The following is a 27,988-nucleotide window of genomic DNA, read 5'->3' on the forward strand; positions in this document are numbered from 1 at the left end:
GTTGCCCCCGCCTGACGTTGCCCTCGCCTGTGCTGCACACAACTAATGACATAGAGTATAGTGGTAAATAATGATAGCTACAGTGATTTAAAATTAAATTACTATAATTTAAATAAAATAAACCTGACTTTAAAAAAGTTGTGAAGTTGACTATTCATACTTTTAATTTATTGCGCACAAGAACAATTGAAACTGAAACACGCACACCAGTAAACCTGAATGAGTGGTTCCTTTTTTTACTTGTGTGCAAGTGTTTCAGTGTGATTTGTTCACTTGCGCAGTAAATCATAATTCTTTTTTCGCATTGATTTAATCATTTCGCTTTCATACACAAACACGCTAGCGAAACAGTTGCTTTCCAGGACGAAACCAGCGACGAATTCCAGCGTGGCTCCCAAGGGACTCCAGCAGGGTTCCATGGTGCCCTCGCTGGAAGAGTTCCTGAAGAAGAGGGACTTCACGGGCGCCATGTCACTTCTCGAGTTCACACGCAACAGCGGCAAGCCAAAGCTGGAGACGGACATGTGGATCGCGTACTGCGCCTTCCATCTGGGCAACTACAAGCGTGCCATGGAAGAGTATGAAGCCATACTCAAGGACAAGAAAGCACCCCAGGTAGGGATGCTTTCCACCGGGCTGGGCTGTATCAACGTCATCTGTCCCGTCTACTCGTGAGGGAAAACAGTGATGTCTTCTAGACGTCTAGAAAATATTCCTTGTAGATATGATGGTGCTTTGTTTAATGACTCCTCACAACTTCTCAGCTTTCCTGCACCATCAAAGGTTCATAAGTACGACAAAACCAATTTAATTCTTTTTTACTGGCGCTTTACTATGATCCCTTGCAGGAGGTGTGGACATACCTGGCGAGCTGCCAGTTCCACCTGGGCCTGTACCGGGAGTCTGAGTCTTCGGTGCTTAACGGACCCAAGTCGCAGCTCCAGAACCGGCTGCTCTTCCACCTGGCACACAAGTCGGGCGACGAGAAGAAGCTCATGGCGCTTCACCAGCTGCTTCAAGACATCCTCCAGGACCAGCTGTCCCTCGCCTCCATACACTACCTCAGGTACTGCACAATGTTTCTGGTACATCAGAGTACACTGAAAAGTAGACTACTCGTATAATAAACATTTTTCCAAATTCAGTGCCATCTGATGTTCCAAAAAGCAGTCTCACTTTTGGCAAACTAATGATGGTCATGAAACTGTATTTCATTGAGCACCGTCACTTCCACACGTAAATGGAAGAATTCATTCTTCGATCACCTCATAATTCTTCCTTGGTTTGTTTCAGCTTTGATGGTGTGAACATAAAATCTTACCAGTACAAAGTGGCAATCCCATAAGCCCCTTGATTAAATTTCTGCCATCAAAAGGCTTTAGAGCCAAACTTTATTGAACCAGACTCTGAAATAAATGCTTACGCAGCTGGTGTATCTAATTTGTGCATTGTGATGTATTGACGCTTGCAATCGTCATATATCCTTCACTTGGTAGTACCTTCAACTGATCATCAGCCTCAAGAAGGCTGCCATTAGTTTGGCACAGATACTACACTGAGATAACGTACGACAACTCTGAAAACTAAAAAGCAGCTGAAACTTATTGCAATACTATATGCAATAATTTCCTTGGGTAGAGTGGATGAACGTTCGTTCAAGTTGATGATTCAGTTTCAATGAAGCTTGAAAGTTGCAAACGCTGCTGGGCTAACCTTGAAAATGAATTTTTTGGGGAGTTGAATTGCAGCCGAAATTTCATTATTTGATTTATCTCGGCATCAAGCCTAATTCTCATACATTTTTTAGAAAGAATATATGATCATGTGATGTGTTGTTAAGGTGCTAAGTTATCCTAGCTAATGTCTTGGTTCCAACATGAAAGCAGCATCATACCAATATTTGCAGCTGTAGAGTAGGCGAAAAGAGTTTCAGGAGCCCAATGCATGTTTCCTGTTTCAGGGCCCACTACCAAGAGGCCATCGACATTTACAAGCGCATTCTCCTCGAAAACAGGTAACGATGCAAGATATATGCCAGCACTTTAGCACTTCATTCAGTGTGTTTCAGTTTCAGCAAGATTTAATTACCCGGCTGATATATGCGCTTCTTCAATTTGAGCCCTAGTAAACTTAACTTGCAAAAACACTAGTTAAACATGCAAAAAGATTTACATGATGCAGGTCTAGAAATTCAACTTTGATGTTCTCCAGTAGTACTGATGAATTATTATTTACTGCTGGAGACAAAATTATAGCACATAAACGGCCGTAATGGTGTGTGCTCTTTATTCTTCTTACACAAATAGGAGGGCAAATAAAGAAACTTTTCGTGTCATATTCCTACTCCGAATTTTGTCTGATATATAGTTAGTCTGAATTTATATCTTTGAGCTGAATCCCAGACCTCACCACAAAAATAACCTTTTTTGCTTGCAGGGACTTCCTTGCCCTGAACGTGTATGTGGCACTCTGCTATTACAAACTGGATTACTACGATGTCTCGCAGGTTAGATCTCTCCGCCCTCCATGATAAACCTTAAAAACTTTTGCAGCGAAATTTAATTTAAACAAACCAGATTCAATTAGAAACTTATTCTCAATGCCTCAGAGCTTCTTGTGGCCTTTGCTTTATGTCGCATGGACGAAGATGGGGAGGTGGGGTCCTCAAACTTGAATTAATTACTTGAATTCATGGGCATTAATTGTAGGCAAACAAGCATTTAAACCTGTCCAGGAGAGTTTGTTGCCCTTTTTGTTCTTTGTCGCAGTGGCCACCTCGCTAAATCGAGAAACAAGTACTATGCATGATCTTCAATAAATGTAAGAACAAAATCCAACTAGAAAAATGTCAAATTGCAATTCATGTTAAATAGAGGTTCATTATTCATTGTTCAGTTATTCCAAAGATGTGAAGCAATTCATGAAACCATGCATAAACATATAGCACATATCAAATGTCAATACTGCAGCTGATCCAAAGTCTGGGTTCACTGAAGTCCTTCCATATATCCATGTTTTATTTTCAGGAAGTGTTGGCAGTGTACCTTCAAAATTTTCCAGACAGTGCAACTGCCATAAACCTCAAAGCCTGTAACCACTTCCGGCTTTACAACGGCAAGGCAGCAGAAGTAAGCTAGCATATCTTAATTTCGCTTAAGAGTCTAAGTTCAAACATGGGCATACTCAGTACTATAAGAATTAAAGTGCTTTAAGAAGTCAACTGTGATCTTCAAGCATACTTGTGAGAATTTTGTAATAAGTTTACTACTAGTTAATGTCATAGGGTATGCCATATAAACAAATAAATTTAGTTTGTGAGGTAATGCAAATTGCAAAGCCTTTAGATTGCCTTTTTAGGCTAGACAAGGATTTAAAAAGTGTATGCTCTATGAGGAGTTACAGAAAAAAATAGTCACACATAAGCAACAAAAACAATGTAACAAGATCTTGCATAACTGGTGACGCTAAATATATGTATGCATGTAATATATAATGAGTCATAGTAATGTGACCCTGTAAAGTAACATATGAAAATGATGGTTAACCTTAAAGTAATTGTAATAATTTCATTACTTCTGAATTGAGTAATCTAATCAAATGCCTTTTGACCATGAGTAAGCAGTTAATTTTGTTTCAGACTGAGCTGAAGAGTCTACGTGAAAAGGCATCCCCAAGCTTCACATATGCGCAAGATCTCATTAAACACAATTTGGTGAGCTCGCACGTTAATACAGAAAAAGGCACTTATAGTGGGGTCGGTCATGATTGTACTCCATTGTAGTGCCACTTCTTTTCAGTCACCAAACTTGACTTCACTGGTGCAAAAAAAAACCCAAAAAAAACCTGGAAATAGTCAAAATGTGGTTGCGGTCACGTTATGTGGCTTTAGGTTCTTGTAGAACGCTGAATGTTTCTTCTAATGCCATGTTCCTGGACTATATAGTCATGCAGATTATTTTTTACACGATGCAAACTAGGTGCAGAGTACACAGGGATCTGTTTTCCAAGATTGTACATTATGCTGAGACATGTCAGATTTTGAGGATGAATAATGATTTATACATGTATGATACAAGCTCCTTTATGACATAATAAATCAGACATTCGTCAAGAAGTGCTGTGTATGAGAATGTTTTATGCATGAACTAGGCAGCAGGTCTGGACTGTCTAAGGAAAACCTATGTTTTCAGTCGAAATTTCCCCTTGTAGATTGTTCAGATTATAGCCCAGTTAAAAAGGTATCATGAATGTAATAAATTGATGGTCACAGAACTTGCAGCAGTCAGTCTTTACAAAAGGTCAAAAAGTATCTAAATGACAAGCTATGTAAATGTATGGATGTATAACTGGCTGATCCCCTATTGGTTAACTATAGTTGATTATTGAGCTAACATCTTTTTCTGTAGGTAGTGTTCCGGGGTGGTGAAGGGGCATTGCAGGTTCTGCCCCCCTTAGTTGGAGTCATCCCAGAGGCACGACTGAACTTGGTCATCTATTACCTCAAACAAGGTAGTATCTCTCTTTACCCCTCTTCCATTATTGTGTCTGATAATTTGAGGCATCTTTCTCCGACGTCAATCGACATATGTTACACTAGAAATGCAACATACTCACAAGTTTAGTTTACAAGCTCAGTGTATGACACACCTGCACAAAAACAAGAAGGCTGCCCTGTGTTTACTTCTTTGCCGTTTTGATGTAAAGTCATGATCAGATTAAAAAATAAAAGCTATCCAACTATTTTGTTTAAATATAGCCACGTGAAGGTTGTTCAGAACATCCTGAAGGTACTATATGTATGAAATGCTTTTAATGTGTAATCACAATTCTCAAGCTGTACAGACATATGCCTAATGTATTTTAAAAAGAAATAGAAACTTTGTGAATGTTGGTATGTACGCTAGAGTAAAATTTTCCAAACGATGTGGCTATCATGCAAGAGTATATGTTAGGCAGAGATGTCCTGACGACCAGCGTTAATCATTCATGATTATCTTTTTTCCTTCTCTTAAATTCGATATTTAAGGAAGGACATTTGCACATAGCAAGATTTATAAATACCCTCGATTATGTATAGTTTGGCATCTCTATAGCTTTAAGGTTATATCAAATGTGTCATTTACTTGCCATCCTTATGTAGGCATCGGTATTTCTGAGGCAACACTTCATAAATATAGTTAGATTAAAATTTTCCTAGAAATGGACAAGTGGAAGCTCAGGCACAACTTTCACAAGTTCAGCTGGGTTTTTGTTTAAGCATGGTGCAGTAGTGAAAAGCTTGGAGAAACTATTCAATATTCAATTCGAAAATATCCGGCCAAAACCACTATTTGCTGCAAATTTACTTCAAACTCTAAATCCACTATTCCCACACCTACAAAGTGGCTTAAAACCAATAACTTGCATAAATGTCATCCACAGTGAGTAAAATAAATGTTTTTCGAACAATATAAATTTTCAAAATGTTTCTACAAAACCTCAAGTGAACTTAAGTTACGTATTGTATGGTAACCGAGCCCGACATTTTTTAACCCTACCCCGACCTGCCAGAAAACATTCAAGAAGCCCACAACCTGATCAAGGATCTGGAGCCTACTGTGCCCCATGAATACATTCTCAAGGGTGTCGTCAATGCTGCCATTGGACAGGCTCAGGGATCGGTATGCGCACAAATAAAATAAATAAATTCAATAACGCTCTCTGATTTGCAGCTTCTTGACCAACTATAGTAAGCTGCATATTGGCTGGTGGAAAACATGCTTTTTTATGGGCTTCACTATGAACTCAATAACAGTATGTGAGACAAGAGGAAGACTTTGAGAACTCGAATGGTAGTATAGTACTTCTAAATCTAACAAGTACAGCAAACTTCACAATAGAATGAAGGCTTTGATGCTTCTGTGCGATTTTATTTCCATACAATGTCATATGGCTCTATTTATATATTATGTTTGTTTTAATATACACGCTTTGTGATTGTGTTGTTACTTCGAGACATTTTCAGGTGCACTTCTTGGTATCACACACCTTACTTCCATCATAAAACAGAGTTTAGAAATACGGGACTGGAAATATGGCAATAGCTTAACTGCGTTATTGCCCGACAGCTTTACTGTGCTGCTTTCTGTATTATTTTCATCAGAGGGAGCACCTCAAGATAGCGCAGCAATTCTTCCAACTTGTGGGAGGGTCGGCTAGCGAGTGTGGTGAGTTGACACGATTTCTGCTTTCATTGAGGGCTGCTACGCGACTTGCTGCAACATAAATTCAAAACGGACCGAAAGCTTCTACCAATCTGTTGACAGGCCAATAAATATCAATGAAATTAATTCAGTAAATTAGCAGTTTTTAAAAATAAATTGGGATCATACTTTAGATTTGCCACCACATATGTATTCCACAACGCTTCCTTCCACTGACACGAAAAAAACCCCAAAAAAACAACGCTCTAATGAATTCTCTTTTCTTCAAACAATGAATTTTCAAGCCGACAGCAATTCATACTAAGCTCGAAATATACTTCTTGCACCGCCTCTTTTATAAGCAATGCTTTAATTGCTGTCAGTTTGACATTTAAAAGCACATGTTCATAAATGAGAATTCAAAGACTGTTTGCATTGTGGCTACCCCTTTTACTTTTATGCAGACACGATTCCTGGAAGACAGTGCATGGCGTCCTGCTTTTTCCTTCTGAAGCAGTTTGACGATGTTCTACTCTACCTCAATTCCATCAAGGTAGCCTTTCTGTCCGTTCTGTGCTGTCTCATGTGCACAATTGCCTATGCAAAAGGCTTCAATTTCTTTATAAAAAAAAGACATATGTGCAATAAATATATACAGGGTGTTCCTTAGTGCGATTTTGGCGTAAAATCATTCGTTTTTCATAAACCAATCAATGGAGTGCATTTAAAATTTTCACAAGGGTTTCTTTAGGTCATGCATTTGTCACACTGAAATTTTATAAGTGTAAGTTTTATAAAAAAAAATTGAGCCTAAAAAAGACGGCAGTTTGAACGTTTTTGCCTTAATGTTGTGACGTCTGTGAGTATCAGCGCGAACCAGCAAACGGTTTTTGTCATTTTTCTCCATGTACATAGGAAAAAACAGATTTTTTAGGCTCACATTTTTTTTCCGGAAACCTACGCTCTTATTACTTGACCATAATAAATGTGCCACCTAAATACACCTTTGTGAAAAGTTTCAATGCACCCGATTTACTGGTTTATTTATACAAATATCTTTACGACCAAAGAGCGCTCGGAAACACCCTGTAGTTGATGTTGAACTTTCTTTTTCCAAAGAGATGCAAAATCATTAGCTTTGGTCCTTTAAAAAATATATACAGTAAACAACTAAATTTTTGCGGGGACCTAATTTTTGCGAGTTTCGCGAATCGCCTACAATTCGCGAAACATACGTCCCGCGAACAATTCGGGCAATATGTGAAAGCTACACTCGATTTGCGAAAATTAAAACCCGCAAATAATTTCAAATTTTCAGCTTTGGCCCGATTCGCAAAAATGTGAGCCCGCGAAAATTAAGCCGTTTACAGTATTCAGTTCTCAGCGTCAAAGTGTTGTAATCATGAGAACATTTTAAAGGACCCCTGAAAAGAAATAAAAATGTTATTTTAAACAGTCTGGTTGGGACACACGTGTCAAAAAATTAATTTTACATGAAAAAAAAATCTTTTTTTTAGCAATATTGACGGCGTAAGACGCGATTTAGTCAGTAGTCACCTCCTTTCCACTTGTTTTTTCTCTCAGCATTTTGGGCACGTGGAGGATAGGCTTCGCCTTCACGTTGAGGTGGAAAGAGCGAAAGACCATCTATTGAGGTCAAAAGAGCAAATGACCATTTCGTGACGTCATGGACTTTGCGCACAAAATTTGAAATAAATCTCTCGCCGTCACTATTGCTTTGAAAAAATTTTTTTTTCACATAAAATTTATGTTTTGACATGCTGTCCCAATTAAATGGTTTTCAATTTTTTTTTTTTTTCATTTCAGGGTTTTTTTAAGAGAGGCAATAAGACCTCTAACAGGAATAATCTTGTTAAAGAAAATTTGGGTCTCACCGAATTTCACGCATTGACCAATTTCATTTACAAGTTGAAGGAAACCTATGGGCTGAAAAGCATTATAGAAGGCTTGATATAATGTTTCAAAAGTAATTAAATGTGCAACATCTATCATCCTTACTTTTATCAGTTCAGTATCCATAGCATTGGCAGGAGAGTATGTTATCTTAGGAGAGCGATTACAAAGTAATAACATTATACCAATGTTAACATTAAAATGAGCACAGTGACACAGCTGAACTTTACTCCTAAAGATTACTGTAAAGCACCGTAAGATCCCAAAGAGTTTCTGCCATATGCTATCACCTATTTCGAATGCGTAGCTATAGGTTCACTCATGATATTTCATAGCGTAAACAAACTCTGAGAAACCACCATTTGTACTCTAGAAACATAAAATATAGTATGCACAAATGGCATATCATGAGTTCGCTGTTTGGAGAATGTTGCGTTTATTCTTTTCAGAGCTACTTTTACAGTGACGACACCTTCAATTTTAATTACGCCCAGGCTAAAGCAGCTACTAAGAATTTCAAGGAGGCTGAAGAAGTAAGGTGTTCTCAAGTACTCTTTCATCACACCAATTATATTTTGAACCAACTGTAAAAAAAAATGCTATATAAAAAAAAAACTCATAGCTATTTAAATAGCTTTGACATGGGTCTTTGGAAGCAAAAAGTTCCTAAAGCTTCATTCTTTTGGAAACGGCAATATTGACCTTACGGCTGTTGCTTTTTTTAATCTACTAGGTTTCTAATTTTCTGGATGAATATTTGAGCTATAAATCAATTTATAATGTCTATGCAATTTGTAATGTCTATGTTGAAAATCTGCAGGAGGGATATCTGAGCACCTAGGGCAGAAAGAAATATAACTCTTCCTCAAACATGCAGCTAAATGCGCGAAGCATACAATGTTGAGAGCAGATTTCTTAATATAGGTTTAAGAAATTTTTAATTGATCTTTTGTTTTATTACTTGTTAGCCACACATTGAGCACTGAACTTTAATGTGCGATAAAATCACTAATAATGGACTAATCTTAAAAGTGCTTCCAACATTGTATTCTCTACACTTCATAGTATCTAGCCATGTGTTAAAAGGGATATTTTGTTGGTTAGTGTTTTCTTTATTGTTGCTCCAAAAAAAGGCAGGGAAGTTTTAATTACCTTGAAGAGAATTCTACTGACTGAGAAAACGACCATATATTTGAAATCAGCACAAAAAGCTGAATAAGCTTGTTCAGTTTCATTGGGTGTGGTCATAACATGAGAAAAAAAGCTCCAAAACCAGTGTTCCCCCAGAATATATGCTTTATCATTCAAGTTGTGACAGTTTCTAACATCTTCAAATGATGCATAGTACAATCTCGTAGCATGTAGAAAGTATTTAAGGTTGGCTTCACATGAAGGGTAATGCCTTTACAATGCAGTCCTTCGCTGGATTTACTCTTACGATAAAATGCTACCTATAGTAACTAGCTATTGCATTTCCAGACGTTCCTCATGATCCAAAATGAGAAAATCAAGTCAAGTTACATCTACCAAAGCTGGCTCACACGATGCTGTAAGTTTCTACTTAAGAATGGTTGCAAGTAGATGCTCAAGCATCGGCTAGAAAATTATATAATTACAAGATAGATAGATATAGAAGATGTAATACTTTGGCCAACCTTTTAAGAGTTTCCCATTCTGCATATTTTACAATGCTTCTCCTTGAATAATGGTCAAATCAATTTATGGTAGAGACTAGAGTCAGTTCATTTTAAAGTAAATCAATTTCTAATTGTATAAAATTCCACAACTAATTTGACTAAGAGCATCTGTGAACATGCATAGAACAACATGAAGACATGGCTTGCCTTGGAGTGTGCATCCACAGTTCATGCCACTTATTCTTGTGTGTCCTATTCTCTGTCTGTCCAGACATTATGAATGGAAAGCCAAAGCAAGCATGGGACCTCTACCAAGAAATGGATGCCTCCAGCGAATCTTTCAGCTTGCTTCAGTTGCTGGCAAATGATTGCTACAAGGTGGCTATGGACACCATTTCAATCAATAGACCGGTTGCCCTGTACAGTTTGCTCTGCCGCGATGTGTGGCTGCCTCGCGTGAAAGCTGGCATTTCTGCGGAAGTGCTCAGCATTTATTTATCTTATTTTATTTTACAAAGCCAAAGGGAAACCAGCAAATGTTTATTCCATCCATTCATCCATTAGTTTTACAACATTATGAATGTAACCCAGTGATGATGGTAGGATTGCATCAGAAAGTATGAACTGTCACGAAACGCGATATTGAAAAGAGATAGCAGAAACATCTGCATGAATGTTAACATACAATAATTTAGAACAAGCATGCAAACTGTTTTTTTACCATGTTCTGTAACCTGCAATGCACATGTTAAAAACAACATTAAGTAACAATTTCATGATGTGTCCGAACCATTCATTTAATATTACTTGCCGCCGCAAAACACATATAGTGGTGTTTTGCACATGGGTGAACCGTTACACATTTAATATATTCTTTGAAATCGTAATTTTAGCACGTGTCTTCTTTATATATATCTGTGGCACTTGAAGCATCATCTCTTACCAGATTCGCATGGAAGTTCCGCTTCCCAGAATGCTAGTACATTTACACGTCACAGGCAGGCTTTGACAGGCTCGATCATTGGTATCGAAAATACAGAAAATAATGATACTATTATTATTATTATTTGCTCATGCGTGTTGCAGATGGGCCATTTCCTGTATGCAGCCAAAGCGTTTGACCTCCTCGAAAAGATGGATGCAAATCCCGAATACTGGGAGGGAAAGCGGGGTGCCTGCGTTGGAACCTTTCAGAGAGTTGTGGCCAACAAAGAATCCACGTGAGTGTTGCTTGCTGTTTTCCTTAGCTCTTTATCCGCCTCCCCATGTCACGGAATCGGATCACGCGATTGCTAGAGAAATGCCACGAGGAAAAAAACCAAAAAGACTGGACTCCGAAATTTTGGAGTTGCAACGCTGCCCCCAACGAAGAGTTAGCCAAGAGGCGAAAATCAGCTTTGCTAACGCCGTCTTCAACGAGAATATTGAGATTTTGACATTTGCAACACCTTGCACTAGTTGATGTTTGAGCTGCTAGATAAATATAATAGTTGGATGTAGTTTTTTTAGGTAGTTTTATTTTCTAGCAGATTTATGGCCGGTTCACACATACACCTCAGCGCAACTAATCGGTGCTGGAAATAGTGCTGAGTTTGCTGACGCAGTGTCCACTTTGCATTATATTAGTGGTACAGTGTAGCATCAGTGTTAAGTTACGTTCAAGCGAGCATGCGCCACGTCAGCGCTGTTCCTTGTGTTGGTTTAGGGCTGTGATCTACGTGTGAACCCGCCCTTAGTGGAGATATGCCTCACTGATTGCATGGAAGGTAGTTTGTTTTCGTGCAATGCAGAAAAAGAAATTGACTTTATGAACTATCAATATGAGCCCGAGCTACTGTCGCACCGTATTTAGACTTAAGCAAGGAAACTGCTCATGCTGCTGCTGAATGAATTCATAAGTGAGTAAACATGGCTTTCATTTAATTTTTATGAAATTTGCGTTGTACGTTTACGCAGCCGTAAGTTAGTCAGCTGCAATGGGCGTCTGATGTTTCAGCTGTAGATGAGCAATTCAGCCAGTGCTAGCCTGGGGTCTTTAACGTGCACCACGCAGTAGTGATACATGACCACCGGTACAATGCTCATCCAGATCGAAACGGGCACGGGTGGGGATTGAGCACAGCATCCTATTTTTCCGACGAGATGCTTTTTAACCTTTTCTCAAGTGCAGTACGCCGATTATAGGAAATCATTTCCCGCAATCGGCATATGGGACCCAATCGTCAGCGGTTTCTTCGCAATCACTTTGCAGGGAGTCACTGCACGAAGTGCTTCAGATGCTGAAGACTGCCAGCAACCCACAGGCTGAGTCTGTCGGCAAAGTCATCCGGAACTGGTGCAGGGAAAACAGAATCGGGACATCCTAACTGCCCTTGCCGAATTTTATTAGAGATTGTTCTTTCCGGCACCAGACGTCTAAGCCGTGCTGGCAACGGCATTTGTACTGCATTCCGTTTCAGGTGTCGCTTGCTCCTTTGGCTCTTTGTTCGCTTCTGATAGCTTCTGTATGATCAAAATGATCTACAAAGAGACAAATTGTATATTAATGTATTGTGGTACGAAATTTCAACATTTTCTGAGCTAGGTCAGCTAGGTCATCTGGCTGGTAATACATGATGAGCTCCTTAAAGGCTGGTGCCATCTGCTGGGGAGCCGTGGAAAACTTACAGTTTCCAAATGTTTCCTATTTCCTGTGCGCATCATTCTTTCTATTTCGGCTTGAAAATCTTTTGACAATGTTTTGGACGACCATTTCTCAAATAGTAGTATATACATTTAATCCCGCAAATGCCGAAAAACCTTTACTCTAGCAAGACACAGTTCCGAGGTCACCTTATAGATGGCGCCAGCGTATTCTTTCGTCGTAAGAGATCGCAAGAACTCGATACTAAGCAAATGCAAGTGTGTCAATGGGCCTTTACAGCATGGCTGCTCTAAAACAAAATTGCACGAACGTTGCAGTAAATTTAAAAGAAACCGGTACTAGACCTAACAAATTAAGCGTAACAGAGAATACTGTTATGAACGAAACTGGTTCTGTGACTAAGCATTATGTGTAGCATTCTGCCCTAAAAGAAACTGGAGCAATGTTTTCGACTTTTGCCTGAAGTTTTTTTTAAGGCAGACACTTCCTTGCAACGCAGAAGAGCGCTGTTGAGAAGCACACTTTTCGGGTGAACAATGCTTTTGAGCATTTAGACGTGCACAATACATTTATTTGGCTGAAACTGTCAGAAATAAAATATTGCCAATAAAACCGGGCATTATTTCTGGAATGGTTGTCTTTGAGGTCTCAAAGCTGTGAATCTTTATCGAGTGAATGTTTCATACTATAGAGACCTCTTACCTAGGGCACATTTTGTCTCTTCAGAGATTTTTGCAGCGATTAAAGGGCAACTCCAGTCGAAAACGAAACCAAAATAAATTACTGGTATCGCTTTAGTGGCACGAATTATGATCACAGCCGAAACATTGCATGAAGCCGCATACTCCACTAAAACCGATTTTCAAGATGCGACTAGCTGCTCTTTAGCAGGCGGCAAGCGGGATAGCTTTTAGTCCTTGGCGCAGCACACTTGTGACGCCACGTCGCGGTGTAACTGCAGTTGATTGGTTGTACCGCGTATTGCAGCACCCTTATGACGTCACGTCGCGGCCGTATGGCTGATGATCAGTGTTGCCATCCCTCTAGCAGACAGTTCCGGTTTTGCCGTAGATGCCCAAAACCAAACTTTGAGCCGTGATATTTTTAAAACTATACACAATATCGAAAAAAAAAATATTATACCTTGCAATTCAGGGACACTGCTTTAGCTGAAAACAGTCCTAATCCCAAATTAAAAAATACTGATCGGAGTTGCCCTTTAAGTGCTACCTTCTCAAAATTGCCAAAATTTCTCTTAGGTAAAAGATTAGTTACCTATTGTTTTCTTGCACAAATTATGTGTGCGCATGTGTATGTGTACACAGTCTTACTATAAATAAATGTCAGTTCAAGTAACGTATAAAACTGAGACCTCCTGTGATCACTGTAGCATATCTGTTTAGGTACCCAAGCTTAGGTATGCATAAAACTATGGGAGGCTTTCGATAATTCCAACTTGGATATTTCATATTTTTGGCTAATTCAAACAAATTTCATAATTTTAGTTTTCCCCTGTTTTCAATGCATTTATAAGTTACTTAATTCAATCAGTGTTTTTGCGTAAAGGCTTGTTCACACACTTGCATTTGACTATGGTCTTGTCTCCGTCGTAATCAAACATAAGTGTTTGTGCAGGTCTTAATTCATTCTTTTTGTTCTCGCAACCCCGTTCAGTGCACTTCTCACAAGGAGGTTACAAGTACTAGGAGGGGGCACGCTGCAATATTGGTGAAGCCTAGTCATAAAACGTTTAAACAATGTTGTAACCAACGTGACCGCAGATCTCTTTGGCGATTGGCGTGCGTGACATGTCACGTGTGAGATGGATGGTTGAATGTAGAAGGATTCCTTGCAGGCTTCCGCGCGCTCCGTCCGGTAGGTTTTATCAGATCGAAGGCTACACGAAGGCTAGCTACGGTCACGTGATCTAGTCACGTTGGGCTGATAAGTGAGGAGAGTAAGGAGGAAAATGAGAAAGAGGCAAGGCGTCAAGGGAGCATGGCTTGTGGAGGCTACGCGGCTGGCGTCATGCCCTCTCCTACCCTTCTATCCTCCTTGGCTTCTCAGCAGTGCGCTGGTGCTCGGTAGGAAGCGCACTTAACAGGGCTAATAGCTCCACAACAGACAATTTGTTTGCTGGATGAACAAACTTAGTTTTGTTTTGAGGCGTCATCTGCCTTCTAAACAGTTCACGATGGACGACATATTTGAGGGATGAATAAAGTTTCCAAACATTCACCCATGTTTCAGGTGTGGCATACCTGCTTATGATCAGTAGGCCTATGCAGAGCAAAATAATCAAGTATCTGCTTCGTATGATATAGCCATCCATATAACAAATTATAATTTTATCTTGCATCATATTTAGATAATTATCTGATAATTAAAAAAAAAATTCGTGGCTTCGTGGAGGTTTAATTAAGGAGAGTCTACTGTTTCATAATACCAAACTAATGTAAGGTTAAAAAGTGTGTTAGCCAGACCTTCCGAGCCTTCACTTGGACAGGACCGACCGACTCATCTTGAAGTTGCTGCAGAGAAGCCAACAGCTGATGCGCTTGAGCTTCGAGGTCAATTAGGTTTTTCCGCAGCAGCGCTTCTATCATCACCATAGCCCTCTATCAAAAAAAAAAAAAAAAAACAACATTGGACAAGAAATTAAATGTAAAACCAAGAACACACTTAACAATCTAGCGTTTCACTCTTACTCTTTATATAAAATCAGCCAGACCAGTCGCAATCGTCTAATGACGCTCCTGATTTTTGCATACCACAGCTTTACAATATCCACCCTGTTACGATATGAGAATTTATCGGATGGATATTTTACTGTACGGACATTTTGCTGTCTAAAAATTTCACCATAGTGAAATATTACCGCAAAGCATATTCAAATACAATGTCAATAAATCCCAAAATTTACGTCTTATAGTGCAAGTAAACAGCACCTTCATATTGATACACCATGCAAAACAAACAAGCAAAGGTTCACACTACACAAAAATCCTTGAACTCGGACAATGTGTGGATAACCTGACCAGTCTCAAATGTTGGAAACTTGCAGAAACAGATACTTTTACATTTACCGCCTCGCGGACCAGTAAGACGAGTGTTGACAAGATTTAAAGCAACCCTCACATCGACACAATTTTTCTAGTTTGTTGTGCTTACGGCTGTATGCTAAAATAAACCGATGCAAACCGGTGAGCACCAGGCTTTTCAAAACCTCGTCACAGATCGTAGCGCTGCAGACGACAAAGATGCTTACCATTTGGGAGTTTTGCTGTCCACACAAGATCTGAGAAGAGAGCAACTCGACAATCTTCTCGCAGTTGAGCGTTGAACACCTGAGCCACAAGAATTAGTCTTAGTGCCTGGGCATGTGTTGATAAGACATGCATTGATCTTAGTAATCTGTTGGATAAGTGCCTGTTAATGCAATACCTACTCATACGAACAGTAAGTTGTCTGCTTCTTGCGCAGGGGTTACGGTGACGTCAGAACGACGCGGAGCCCTGATTCGCTTTGATTGAAAGGATAATGGGTAGACATCAATGGCTAGATGCCTCGAGGTCTACCCACTATTTTTTTCAATCGATCAATAAGAGCTCGGTTTCTGACATCATCGCAACCCCTGTGCAAGAACCAGACAAACTTGCACTCTGCATAAGCATTGTTAAACTCTTACATAAAATCTGCATATTATGAGGAGGTAAGTAGATAATCATGTACAGATGGCAAATATTAAGCCAAATTCGAATGTTTTCAATGTGGGTTTGAGGTAGAATTAAGTTTTTTTATGAGCGGAGCTGTTCCGAATGACTCGGATACTTTATTTTAGTATGGTTGGGAACAGTCATCTGATGCGACTTTGTTTGATGCACCAAATAAGTTCTTTATGCTAGTAGAGGGGCTACAAATGGACAATAATCTACAAGCAAGTCTCGAAGGTTTCGCTGTATCTCGTGTTGTTACATTAGTGGAAACTCGAGACTGGACTGAAAGAAGGAGAAGGAAACAACCTTTCGCAGATGTCCGTAATCTCTTTCCGTGATGGTGGGAAATCGAGCTCGGGGCCTGCAAAGGACTCTACGGCTTGGGCTTCCTTTTCGTAAAAGTTGGTCCTGAACAAAGGTGGTCAAAGTTACAACAAGCACATACTATCTCCAAAGTCGGTTACATGTTCCAGGTTTTACATTTTCCTTAATTAAGATGAACTACCAGATCAAAGGTTCACAGAAACTGCTGCATGAATGGTGGGAGAATTTGAGATATTTGATAAAAGGAGCTGCTGTTGCCTCTTAAAGTTGCTCTTAATGACTGTCATGGTTTGGGAGCTGATAAAATACTCGCTCAAAATCAGCAGACGTCAGGGTGAAACTCGCAATACTTCCGAGTTTGCACAGCAAGCTTTTACTCCATCTGCTCTGCGAAAAGGCGTTCTAGGTGATTGCTCCAGTGTGCTGCCTTCACCACATAACGCAGGAGCCCTGCGGCCAAACTGACCTGCCGAAAGATTTTTATCAGCAAGAGAAAAGAAAAACAGCTTTTGTTCCGAAAGAGGGATGCCCTTTCAGATTAAAGGCTGTCTTTAGAGCAGAAAAAGTATTGTCGAAAAAAAAAAAAAACTAAATAGGATGTGCTACTGATTGCATAGTTTTGCTCGGGGAGAAGAATTCAAAGTCCAGATTGTACGCACTGTTCTTGGATGTCGCCCGGGTGATCACTGCCGTGCAAGCTGCACGAGTCGCGAAGGCCTCCAGAAAGCTCTTCCTGGCTGCCATCATCATCACTGTCATCGTCGTCATCCCAACCGCCACCGACCCGCCCTCTCTTCCGAGCTGCAATTGAGTAATGTATTGTGTACCTTATTCTTCACAGCAGAGAGCCATGGCACTAGTTGAGTCATAGGATATTTCTTCTTACTTTGTAAGTTAAAACGAGGCAGGAACATAGAGGTGATTTTACAGCAACATTTATTTGCTGCAAGCACAATGCAATCTCTAATTTCCCGAGTTTGCATCCAGGGTCTTAAAGTCATATCGAAATTTCTGTGGCACACTCATTAAATCCCCTACTAGTTTGCATCCAAACTTTTTGAAAACATACTAGATTTTTTTTTTTTTTATAGATGCCTTCGGTGACGATATGGCATCAATAATGTTCAAAGATGGAATTTCTGACCAGCAACAGCAACGGATTGACACAAATCTATGTCGTAAGTCTTGCTTTCATGAACTTGCGTCCGTGCAGAACCATTTATGCCTTCGACAGCCTGTAGGCCCTTAAATAAATGCATGAATGCTAAAGCGTGTGCTCACTAGTATAACGTTACCCCTAGAGATGCATCGATAACCCATCATTTTATCAATCACGACAGCATAAAGACCCGTTCACGCTTGCGGTTGCTTAGGACCGAGGTTTTGCGATCTCTTACGACAAGAGAACAGACTGGCATGCTGACCCCATGTATGGGGTGACCCTAGAACTTTACTTCAACGCAGTAAGCGTAGAGGAAGAGACCCACGCTTTGCCGGCTTCGTCTTGGATCCGGCTTGGCTTCTTTCATCTTTCGGGACACTTGCCGGCTCTACCCGAACCGCTTGGAACTTGGGGAGGGCTTCGGCGAGAGAGGGGTCGGTCGCAACGTCGCCTGGCTTCCCTGCGAGCTTCTCCACCACCTTCGTTATCCCTTCGGTGACTTGTTCGCCCAAAGTTTCTTCGTGGGAGGAAACGGACAAAGTTTCAATCTTTCGGGTTGGTAATTGTACAAGTTGAGAGTATGGTTACCTTACAGCAAATATTGTATTTTCTCTGCAAAAGCTTACAACGCACTCGGTAACCAATTTATCTTGTCCAGTCGACTGACACATTTTCAAAATCGTTCCCTATGTAAAGAAGCCGATGTTGGGAAGAATTAGATCGGCTTTCTCGGGTTTAAATGAGTCGGGCACACAGCCGTGGGGCAATGTTATTACAATTCTTTTCATGCTGTTTCAATCTGCAATGTCTTGGGGGCAATGATGACCTACTACTCTTGTCGAAGTTTAAAACTTTCAAATTTGGGGATACAAGTAAATTTCATTACCTCATTTGCTTTCACACTATTTTTACTTTTTTTTTTTAGTCGGAGAATGAGAACCTACCCTTGCCCAAGTATGAGACCTTCTAATGCGTTCGGAAAATGATGAGGAATACTTGCTTTGCGCAACTGGCGCATTTCCGAAGCCTTCGTATTTTCCTGACGTGAAGGCCGACGCTCCAAGGCCACTCAGAGACTTTTTTTCTAGAAAAGGGATAAAAAAAATTCACATCATCACATTAAAGAGCAAGACGTCACATTGCTGACACACTCCATTGAAACGACTATTAAACAAATTTAAAATGCAGTTTCAGTAGTTCTATGTAACATACTTATACTGTTTGTTCATATCTACATGATACTGTGCATTTATCTGCACCGGTTTTGTTTCATAAAAGTTTTTGGTATGCGTTGCTTTTATAACTGACATCTATAGGTGCTGAAGCCTAGATGAGCCTCCTTCTCCAGTTGCGGTAGTCAACCAAGGCAAAACCAGGTGTTTGGAGACATACCTTCATTTGATGCAAGTTGATGACTGCTGCCTGCTGACGACGGTCCGGAAATCGGACCCTCCTCATGTATTGCATGTAGCAACTCCTACAAAGGAATAGCTCAATCATTCCACTCAATTTCAGTATAAGAACTAAGAAAAGAACATTAGATAAGAAATAAAGTTTAGAATTATGCAGGGGTTGTTATGTTTTCAAATGAATACCTTCGGGACTTTTTATCCTAAGACATAATTACAGAGTAAATGTGCTAGTATAAACTTGTGTCACAGGAAGGATATCCATGTTAATAAAACTATTAACATGGATATCATGGATGTTATTTTGTCTTTTTTTTTTTCTTTTCGGGGTTAAATATGTATATATCACGTAATACTTTAAATATTGTACTGCTTTTTTTTTTCTTTTTGTATATAGTGTTTTTGTACACGGCACGTGCCCTCAGTTATTAGTTATTGGTGATAATTTTTGTCAGTATATTGTCATTGTTAAATTTATTATCACTTTTTACGTGCATTTAGTGCTCTTGTTTTCTATTTTTCGCTCTCGGCGCAGTTTGTATTTAATCTTGTAACCACTTTATTGTTCGTAGCTCTGTTGGAGGTATGAATCATATTCTTTATTTTTGTGTGTGTGTGTGTTTGTTCCTCCCTGCTACGGTTCCACGGACCAGCAGTACGTACAAATAAATAAATAAATAAATAAATAAATAAACATTGCTATTCTGGTTGAAGTGCTTTGTCTGTGATGTACCCTTCCAATATGAGGTTTGAGACCCACCTTCGAGATTTCGCGTATCCACTGATTGACGGCCTGCGAGCCTGAAATGTCTGCAAACGAGGAACAAGCAGCACAGGAATGTCACTGGTCACAATACTGCCAACATTTCAAACATTTCTGGTGCCACAGTGTACAAAGGCAATTAAGTCGCCGACCCTGAGTCGTCTGCACAAGTCACTCAGGAAAGGAGCACACATCTCTTCTCTCGTTTAATAATAATAATAGTAATAATAATTTTATTGCAAATGAACAAAGCAAGTGTGAAGCCAGAGCTGCCGTAGCCACATTGGGCTTGACCGGCACCGTCTTACAATCAGTGAAACCAGCCGTATGCAAAAGGAAATGTGTGAAATAAAATCCACACAAAGAAATTAGAAAAAAAAAAAAGAACTAGTGAGCACTTTTTAAACTAAAATTTCTCAGAGCTTTCTTGAGCTTGTATTTTGTTCTTAAATTAAGAATACTAGAGGGTAGTTTGTTCAGAAATGCTGGTACATAATAACTACGAGCTCTTTTTCCAAATCTTGTCGAACATCGAGGCATCCGGTAACGCTTTTTGGGTCTAAGAATACGAGGAGGTAAATATAAAAAACTTTACATTGACTATCCGAAAAATGCCTATGAACAAAAGTTTCCATCAATAGCGAGTCGAAATCAAGCAAATGCAATGTTTTAAATGTGTACACGTCCTTCCCTAATCCCAATGCATAAATCGTAAGAAATGTCCTTTAACAAAGAACGTAGAATCTAATTAATTAGAAATTTCCAACGGAGAGCGCAATGTAGACTAGAGCATGTGCAACCATTTCTCGAACGGATAGTGGCATAAAATATCTAACAAACAAGACACAGCACAAATTTTCTTTCATACATATGAGCAAAATGAAGCTCCAGGTTAGGTCACTGTCAAAGAATAAGCCAAGATATTTTATAGAAGATGTATGCTGTATAGGCCCACATACACATGATAGACATCCAGATGTATGTAATCATAAACAAGAGGTCACATAAACTTTTTTCAAAGGGTTGTGGAAACATAAATTGCATTTTGAATGCATTCACTTTAATTAAATTAGCTTCAAACCAGTTCATAGTTTTAATTGCCGCAGTTTGTAAAGACGAAAAGTCATCTGAATAATTGGACGCTCTAGATAAAGCCACGCTTGAAAAAGAATGCGACCAAAAGCCACACAAAACAGGCTATTTTCCATTCTCAGGAAAGAGTAAAAAGCTGAAAATTTATGTGGTGCAGACTATCTGCAGTTCCGGATTTCACAAGAATTAGCGATGCGCGCCAGCCAATGGGGCCGAAGCCGAAAATTCATCAGCTTTACTCCGCTCCTTTGGGACCGGGGAAACTGAGTGCCGTTGTCTAGGCTTTTTGCGTGGTAGCTGGCTTCACTTGACGAAAGGATTTAAGGTGCCGTTTTTGCGCTTCAAACTGATGACGTCGGCTCGCTCAATGGGAGAGTTAATGCTTTCGCATTAAAATAGAGCACACCAAACTAGCAGCAGCCGTCTAAACCTAAACCTGTGCTGAGGAACTGTTAGTGTTGAGGAAGTGCAAACTCACTTGACGCTGTCCTTATACTTGAGTCCTTCCTCTGGAGCAATCGTTTCAGACTTGAGTGCCCGTTCTGGAGGATGTACTGAAGGATTCTCAGGCACTGGGTGTGGGGGGGTGGGGGGGGGGGGGGGTCCAAGGGGAATTCGGCTGTGAGGCTTCCTTTCGTTTTTGCTAGGGCATGCTTTATTCAGTGAGCTAAGCTCATAGTGAAGCAAAAACTTTGTCCTGAAGGGGCACTGAAGTGAATTTTGAAATTGATTTCTTATGGCAAAAACTCAATTTTGTCGCCTAAGCACCCCCAGAACCCAGAACTATTATCATGCGTTGCATCTTTTCATACTGAAAAATATGACCAAATATTGCATTGCTCCCCTTTCCCAAGGTATACCTCAGAAATAGGGAAAGGTGGGGGGGTGCCACAATGTTTGGCTGCTTTTTTAAGAGAGAAAAAAAGGTTTCACATGATTGTACTTTTCGGTTTTCTGCGACGCTTAGGGCATACAGATCGAGTTTCCACCGTAAAGGTTCAATCTCAAAATTCACTTTAGTGTTTTTTTACCGTAACCGACTTCAAAATCGTCGTAAAAGGAACGAGTTTCGAGGGGAAGCACATTAATTAGTGCATCTCTTTCAAATTAAATAATGTGCTCCGAATTTAGGCCAATCCAAATTTGGAGCTATGGGGCTGGATCTGATGATGGCTGCCCACCCAAAATGAACATTTTCTTACATTTCTTTCATTTATCAAGTGCTGTTATGGCCTTGGCACTGACAGATGTTTTAGATAATAAAAACAGCGCAAAAAGGATCAGATGTTTTAAGCCAGTTCAGATGTAAGGTTTATAATGCTTGCAATTGATTTGCTTTTTTGCCAGCATCTCTTGGAATACCACCAAGGAAAACAGTGTCCATTTGAAGATTTGCAAGCTCTTTGAATATGCCTTGCTTCGCATCCCCAAATGCGAGCAAGGAACTGGCAACTGTGGGAAAGCAGCAGGAAAGAACTTACCTTAACCTTGACATAGACCGTACCATCTTGAAGTTCACTCAGCAAGTAGTCAAGTACGGCATCAGCATGCTGTCCCTCATTTTCCAAAGTCATAGCTTTTGTCTATTGTCAGGGCAAAAGCAGAAACTAGATTGGAAGATTAGCTCACACCCAGTGTCAAGTCACTCAAGCTGGAATCTCTTTGCTGCAACATAAGCTTGGCAGACAAAAGAAAAGTTTCCATGAAGTCACCAAAACGGCAAACTATAGATGAAGCATCATACTTCACTGCTGCAGTCTTGAATTTTTGCAATGCTCTAATGACTAGTGTTTGACACAAACGTTCTAGAGGAAAGTTGTCCCGTTGTGATCAGGAATACAATGATGCTTTCTGCTTTGAATCTGGTCAAGCAAATACTGCATGGGCAGATTCTACATCGGATGCAGAGTTAAGGATACAGTTGATCTCCTTGTACAAGTATCCGGGCACGACTGCATTTGTGTTGGCAGTCGCTTCTGCCAATGTGGGGACCTAGCAAGAAGAGACAAGACAGAGCGGGTAAGCAGCATTCTTGAAGTCCGAAATACGTGCCTCTTATTTAGGCAAGAATCCGGAAGAGTCAGTGCCATGTCCAACACGAGGCACCGAGAAGTAAATGAGCAAAAGGAAGAACAGCAGACAATTATTTGTTAAAAGTCATGACTGTTTATTAAATTCTGTGAACAATAAGGGGCCCATGACGAAACATTCTTTGGAAAAAGTTCCAAAAATAGCTAGGCATTTGCCGACATCTATATGGCATTGTTCATGACCTTCAAATGACCTTCAACAGGGACAATGCTTTTCGGACGGCATCGAACAAGGCACGTCCAATCTCAATTACCTGACAACTCTAGGTAACAGTCAATACTGTTTCGGAGTTCTGAATAACAATAAGTTAACCGCATAGCTGCACAAGTTACACAGAAAATATGGCAAGTAAACAATGACAAAAACAAGCCCTTGTCTTTTCAGAGACGTGATGGTTATTTGCAAGTGATGTGCGTCCTACTCCACGGATGTATAGTTGCACAGCGTAAATACCTGCCTCAAGCTGCAACTGACAAACCCAACATTCCACGGCTAATTTTAAATAGGTAAAAAGTCCGTAAGCTGTTGGATGAGCTGTAGAATGAGCTCTTGCACTTAGTAACTCTAAACCGTCCTTCAGCACAGGGTAAAGGCGCCAAAGAAAGGCCGCTATATCAACCAGAAAGAGGTAGCAGACGGCAGCCTACATTTGTCTTCACTTTTGTACTTAGCAGACAATTTCTCTTTGAATTAGCCTACAATCACAATTGTATACTCGATAGGCAACTCAAGTTGCATGTGCACCCCAAGTTGCATGTGCACCCCAAGGTCAACACTCCCATGTTTTCAACGAGCATAACAAATTTTTGGAGTGGTTATCTACCAAAAAAGGCATCAGAAAAAAACAAAAACAGCAAAGCAGATCATCTATCTTGCTTTATCGTCTGCTTCACAAACGTTAGCAGACGGCCAGGTGAAACCTCCGGATCTAGTTTGCAGGCACAAGTAGGGAACCAGAGCTCTCAGCCCCGCTGTCGTCTTTTCCAGGCACTAACACACGATTGGAAGAAGTGTCGGCTTCTTCACTGACTGTTCTTCAAGCAGTAGCTGGGCAGAATTAGAGCCTTGGTTTCTGCAGGTCCAAGCAGATGGCTAGAGGAACTTTGTTTTGTTGTCCAGTTATCAGGCACTAGTAGATGTCCTCGATGAACCATAAGCATTGTCATCTGGTTTTCAGCCGTCGCCCTATGTGCTGTAAACACTAGCAAATGCTAAAACTAGTTTTAGCATTGCCGTCTGCTCACCAGGAACTAGCAGACGGGTCACATGTTACCATCCAGATTATGCAATTCTCTCTCAAGGATCGGTAAAACTGAGGTGCAGTCTAGATGAGGCGGGAGTTCCGTAGGTATCGTATGAGCACCTGGTGCACAAACTTGTACTGTGCCAGAGTCTGCACACTCAGCATCCGCTGCATCCTGACCAGTGTCAACACACGTGGCAGGTCCACAGGCACATTGTGGTCGAGGCAGAAGAGCAGAATGTCGCAGAGGATCACCACGCCCGAGCGACCGACGCCGGCCGTGCAGTGAACGACCGTCGGAGCATTCCTCGTCCTCAGCCGCTGGTCGTTCAGGGCCAGGCGGCGGACAGAGTCCACTTCTTCCATGAACCCGAGGAACCCCTGGACGTCTCCTGGAGTACCATGGTCTGGCCAGTCGGTGTAGCGAAGATGCCACACATTACGATGCGTGCAAGACACCCCCTGCGTCCTGCTCAGTACCAGACAGGTCGTCACGGCAACAGCTGATGACACAGCACTTTTTCTGACCACCCGGTATTCTCCAAACGAAAGGGCCGCCTCCTCGCCGTTGGCCTGCGGCCAGTACTGATAGCACTTTTCATGGCCTTGGTCGTCTTCGGTGTCAGTAAGCATGACCACGACGCCCACATGGTTCTCCCAGACCATCTGCCAGAAGCTCTTGGCGGTCGTCTGCATGGGACCCTGCGCCGCAATGTAGAAGCGCTGGCTATCGCCCACGCTCGCCGAGACGTGCGAGGCGTTGATGTAGCCTGTTCGGTTGTCTGCGGATGGCGTGAGACGCACCCTGTTCTCTTCGTAGGGGAGGACGTCGCTGAACCGGTTGCGCGGTATGTTTTCTAAGAGCAGGGCCGTGCTGAAGTCGGCATTTGGTTTGCGCTTAGCAATGTTCTCAAACTCCAGGAAGACCTGCCCATCTTCCAGCCGGCTTTCCAGGACGCTGTCGGGACGCTGGTCGCGGGGGGACGGGGGACACTCCGGTACGGGCGCATCGGTGCTTTGCATCGAAAGGGAGTCGGGGCGGGACAGGGTCAACGTCAGACCGTTCATCGCAGCCAGCATCATTGGTCCGACCGGCCGCGTTGCAGATGACTCCTCTTCGCTCGTCTGCCTCTCAGGCAGGGGCGGAGGGTTGCTCGGTTTCACCGCTGTCTGCTCGGTGGCGGGAACCGGAGACGAACTGACAAACACCTGGATCCTCTGCGGCTGCACGACTCCGGATACTTGCGCATTCCACGACTCCCCAACAGGAACATACGTTGGCAGGACCGGCTTCACATCTTCCACCGCACGTCCGTTGACCCACTGGTACTGGGCTAGGCTTGGCTCAGATCCCTGCGTCGGATTCGGTGTCAGGTGCCGCCGCGAAACCAGGTCAGGGCTGGTGCTCACTTGCAGGAGGTGGGAGTGATTTCGTGTCAAGTCCGGCGTGCTCGCTGTCGGCCGCTGGCTGTAGGGGTACGGCGGGGGCGGTTTGTGCTGGTAGTTGAGGTTCGCAAAGAGCTGCGCGGGGTTCATCTCATAAGACAGCCCCTGGGAGGTGAGCTCCGGCGTGCTGTATGTGTGCAATGGCGGTGCAAGAAGCGGGCGCCCATGTGCCACCCCATCAACCCGGTTGTTGTTGGAGAGGTCGCCGAACGACATTGAGTCTCCGAGCTCGGTCAAGTCGGCAAAGTTTCCGTACTGCGAGTACGAGAGGGGGGGGAAGGAGCGGGTTGCAGGACCGTGACACATTGTCCATTCCGTTGGGATGCTGGAAGACAGGCTTGTCCTGGACTTGTTCCGTTGACAGGTCGTTGAGGCTGCAGCTGGTGACGCCATACTTCGTAAGGACGGCAGTTTCGTAGTCTGGCGCCTGCCGGTACGACGGCAACATGGCGCGCCTTAGGTCCGCCATACTGTCCGAAGGCTGTGGTATGTTTGCGTATGAATGGTGCACGCTGTTTGCCTGACTGTCCGAATTTGTCGAGGCAGTCGCAGCAAAGCCGACATCAACTCCAATGGTGCCCCGCTCGTCAGTCGTCTGCTCCGTGGCGTCGCCCGCAGCCAGATGCGTCGCGGACGAAACACAGCGGTTTAGGTCATTCTGCTCGGGCTCCAAATGCTCCGACCGCTCTTCCGAATCCTGTCGGAGCGGATAGTTGACGCTGTTCTGCGTCTCCGTGTGGTAGACTCCGAGCTCATCCAGAGACTCCCTGCTCTCGCCGACGTCCGTCAGTTGACTGTTGCTTCCGACCTCCGACCCTGCAGTCCACTTGAAGCTCTCGCCGCCACTGCCACTGTTGTTATTTCCGCCGCCGCCAGTCTCGCGTGTCTCCTGCATGCTCATGAAGAACTTGTGCTGCTGGACACACATCTTCCAGATGTACTTTGCAGTCGGAACGTCCTCCAGCTGGAACTGGGCCGACCGGCCATTTTCCCGCCCCTCGATCTTGAAACTCTTCTTGTGGTGAATCAAGTCCACAATCTCGCTCCAGCGGTACGAAGCCGTCTCATTTGCCGTACCGCCACGATTGTACCGTGCCGTGACGCCTTCCACCGACACCCCCAGCACAGTCTCGTTCCCCGCGGCATCCTTGACGTCAAAAAGCTCTTCACCGTACCCTTCAAGCCCCTGTACCGCGATGATGTAGTACAGTTCCGCGAGGGAGTGGTGAATCCCTTGCAGGCTACGGTGGGCCTGGATGATCTGTTCCAGCAGCGCCTCCTGGTTTTCCTCTCCGCCTGCTACAGACTTGGGGAGGAGCACGAAGTTCTTGAGGTAGTCGGAGGTGTGATGTTCCGGTCTGTGGTCGCCAAACTCTGCCTGGAGGCTGTAGCTCGCTAGCTGAATAGCTTCATCCCGCGTGCAGGCGAGCTTGCCCTCGATCACGTCCGACTTGAGGTGCGAGAAGTAGTAGTACCGAGTCACATCGTTGTGCAGCCGATCGACGTTGAACACGTAGAACATGACACCGAGGTAAAGGCAACACTCCCGGGCGTATTTGTCGAGTTGTTTCTTGAGAGGCCGGTCCAAATCCACCCAGCGGAGGACGCCGTCTTTGGACGGGTAGCGCAGCCCGAAGTATTCGGGTTGGAGGATCTGCAGTCGCTGACACACATTCTGAAGACACTCCTTTCCGACGGTGCGAGACGACACGATGCATTCCACGGTGGAGTTTTCGAGGAGTTTGACGGCGATGACGCAGAGGCTCTTCGACACCACGCTGTAGTGCTTGCTCTTCTTGAGTTTGAGGCGGAACGGCATCTCGAAGCCGCTGACGGTTGGCCAACAACACGCGAACTGAGCGGCCGTCCCAGAAGCATCTTTCGATTTCCGCGAACCCTAGAGCATCACTCGGAAAGATTCCAAGCCTAGCGAGTCATCGCTTTCGCGGAGACGCGGGCGCGATATGTCAGTCGACGTAGCGGTAGGCCTAAAAACCAGTCGTCGCGGGCGTAGGTGGGGCCCGAGGACGTGCGATCGGCCGCAGAACTGCCACCCCAAGTTCGGTGTCGAGTCGGTGTGTGGCGCGGGATCACCCCTTTGTTATGGCTTATTGCGGTCACACTGGTATGCGGATGTGTTCTTTTGCGGAAATCGGTCGGTTAGGCCTAGTGCTCGGCGCCCCTTCCGAAGGGGACGAGGAAAAGTTTGGGAGTTTTAGGAGGTTCGTGGTACCTTTTTGAGAAAACTCAGGTCTTCTTTGAGAGCGGATTTCATTTTTTGCTTGTTGTTGTTGCGAAGCGACGGTCACTCAACTGACAACATGCTTGTTGTTGCCGCTGTCATGTTTACGAATTCTAATGGGCG

General features: G+C 42.6%; 3 protein-coding genes across 3 annotated transcripts; 1 reads left to right on the forward strand and 2 right to left on the reverse strand.

The window, feature by feature from the left end:
* Positions 1-219: 219 nt before the first annotated feature.
* Positions 220-12,108, forward strand: LOC8033418 (intraflagellar transport protein 56). The gene is made up of 16 exons (XM_040213510.3): positions 220-226; positions 344-615; positions 849-1,066; positions 1,961-2,014; positions 2,437-2,506; positions 3,027-3,128; positions 3,638-3,712; positions 4,407-4,509; positions 5,551-5,660; positions 6,143-6,206; positions 6,647-6,735; positions 8,546-8,629; positions 9,576-9,645; positions 10,005-10,111; positions 10,820-10,953; positions 11,985-12,108. The coding sequence occupies exons 1-16, from the start codon at positions 220-222 to the stop codon at positions 12,097-12,099; spliced, it is 1,674 nt and encodes a 557-aa protein (XP_040069444.2). The 3' UTR covers positions 12,100-12,108.
* Positions 12,086-27,973, reverse strand: LOC8033417 (AP-4 complex accessory subunit Tepsin). Its single transcript, XM_029969737.4, has 13 exons — positions 27,857-27,973; positions 22,763-22,835; positions 22,325-22,419; positions 21,322-21,415; positions 19,749-19,798; positions 18,972-19,056; positions 18,580-18,663; positions 17,905-18,096; positions 17,077-17,218; positions 16,400-16,501; positions 15,646-15,724; positions 14,861-14,995; positions 12,086-12,253 (listed from the first exon to the last, which is right to left on the reverse strand). The coding sequence occupies exons 1-13, from the start codon at positions 27,896-27,898 to the stop codon at positions 12,149-12,151; spliced, it is 1,278 nt and encodes a 425-aa protein (XP_029825597.3). The 5' UTR covers positions 27,899-27,973; the 3' UTR covers positions 12,086-12,148.
* On the reverse strand, positions 22,987-27,861 carry LOC8033416 (tyrosine-protein phosphatase non-receptor type 14). Its single transcript, XM_002404194.5, is given in 2 exon segments — positions 22,987-25,899; positions 25,901-27,861. Coding segments are annotated over 2 exon segments (3,183 nt in total). The 5' UTR covers positions 27,443-27,861; the 3' UTR covers positions 22,987-24,258.
* Positions 27,974-27,988: the final 15 nt, after the last annotated feature.

The sequence above is a fragment of the Ixodes scapularis genome, unplaced genomic scaffold (assembly GCF_016920785.2).
Source record: "Ixodes scapularis isolate PalLabHiFi unplaced genomic scaffold, ASM1692078v2 PGA_scaffold6__148_contigs__length_123643588, whole genome shotgun sequence".
NCBI classification, from domain to species: domain Eukaryota; kingdom Metazoa; phylum Arthropoda; class Arachnida; order Ixodida; family Ixodidae; genus Ixodes; species Ixodes scapularis.

What these genes read in the sequence shown, in the direction of transcription:
- LOC8033417 (XM_029969737.4), bottom strand. Translation starts at nt 27,898, where the DNA reads ATGAAATCCGCTCTCAAAGAAGACCTGAGTTTTCTCAAAAAG. An exon ending in CGGTCTATGTCAAGGTTAAG is followed by an intron (nt 21,416 to 22,324) that starts GTAAGTTCTTTC and finishes CCCCACACCCAG; the next exon opens with TGCCTGAGAATCCTTCAGTA. An exon ending in CCGGGCGACATCCAAGAACA is followed by an intron (nt 16,502 to 17,076) that starts GTGCGTACAATC and finishes ACCTTTGTTCAG; the next exon opens with GACCAACTTTTACGAAAAGG.
- LOC8033418 (XM_040213510.3), top strand. An exon ending in GCCTCCATACACTACCTCAG is followed by an intron (nt 1,067 to 1,960) that starts GTACTGCACAAT and finishes TTCCTGTTTCAG; the next exon opens with GGCCCACTACCAAGAGGCCA. An exon ending in ACAACGGCAAGGCAGCAGAA is followed by an intron (nt 3,129 to 3,637) that starts GTAAGCTAGCAT and finishes ATTTTGTTTCAG; the next exon opens with ACTGAGCTGAAGAGTCTACG.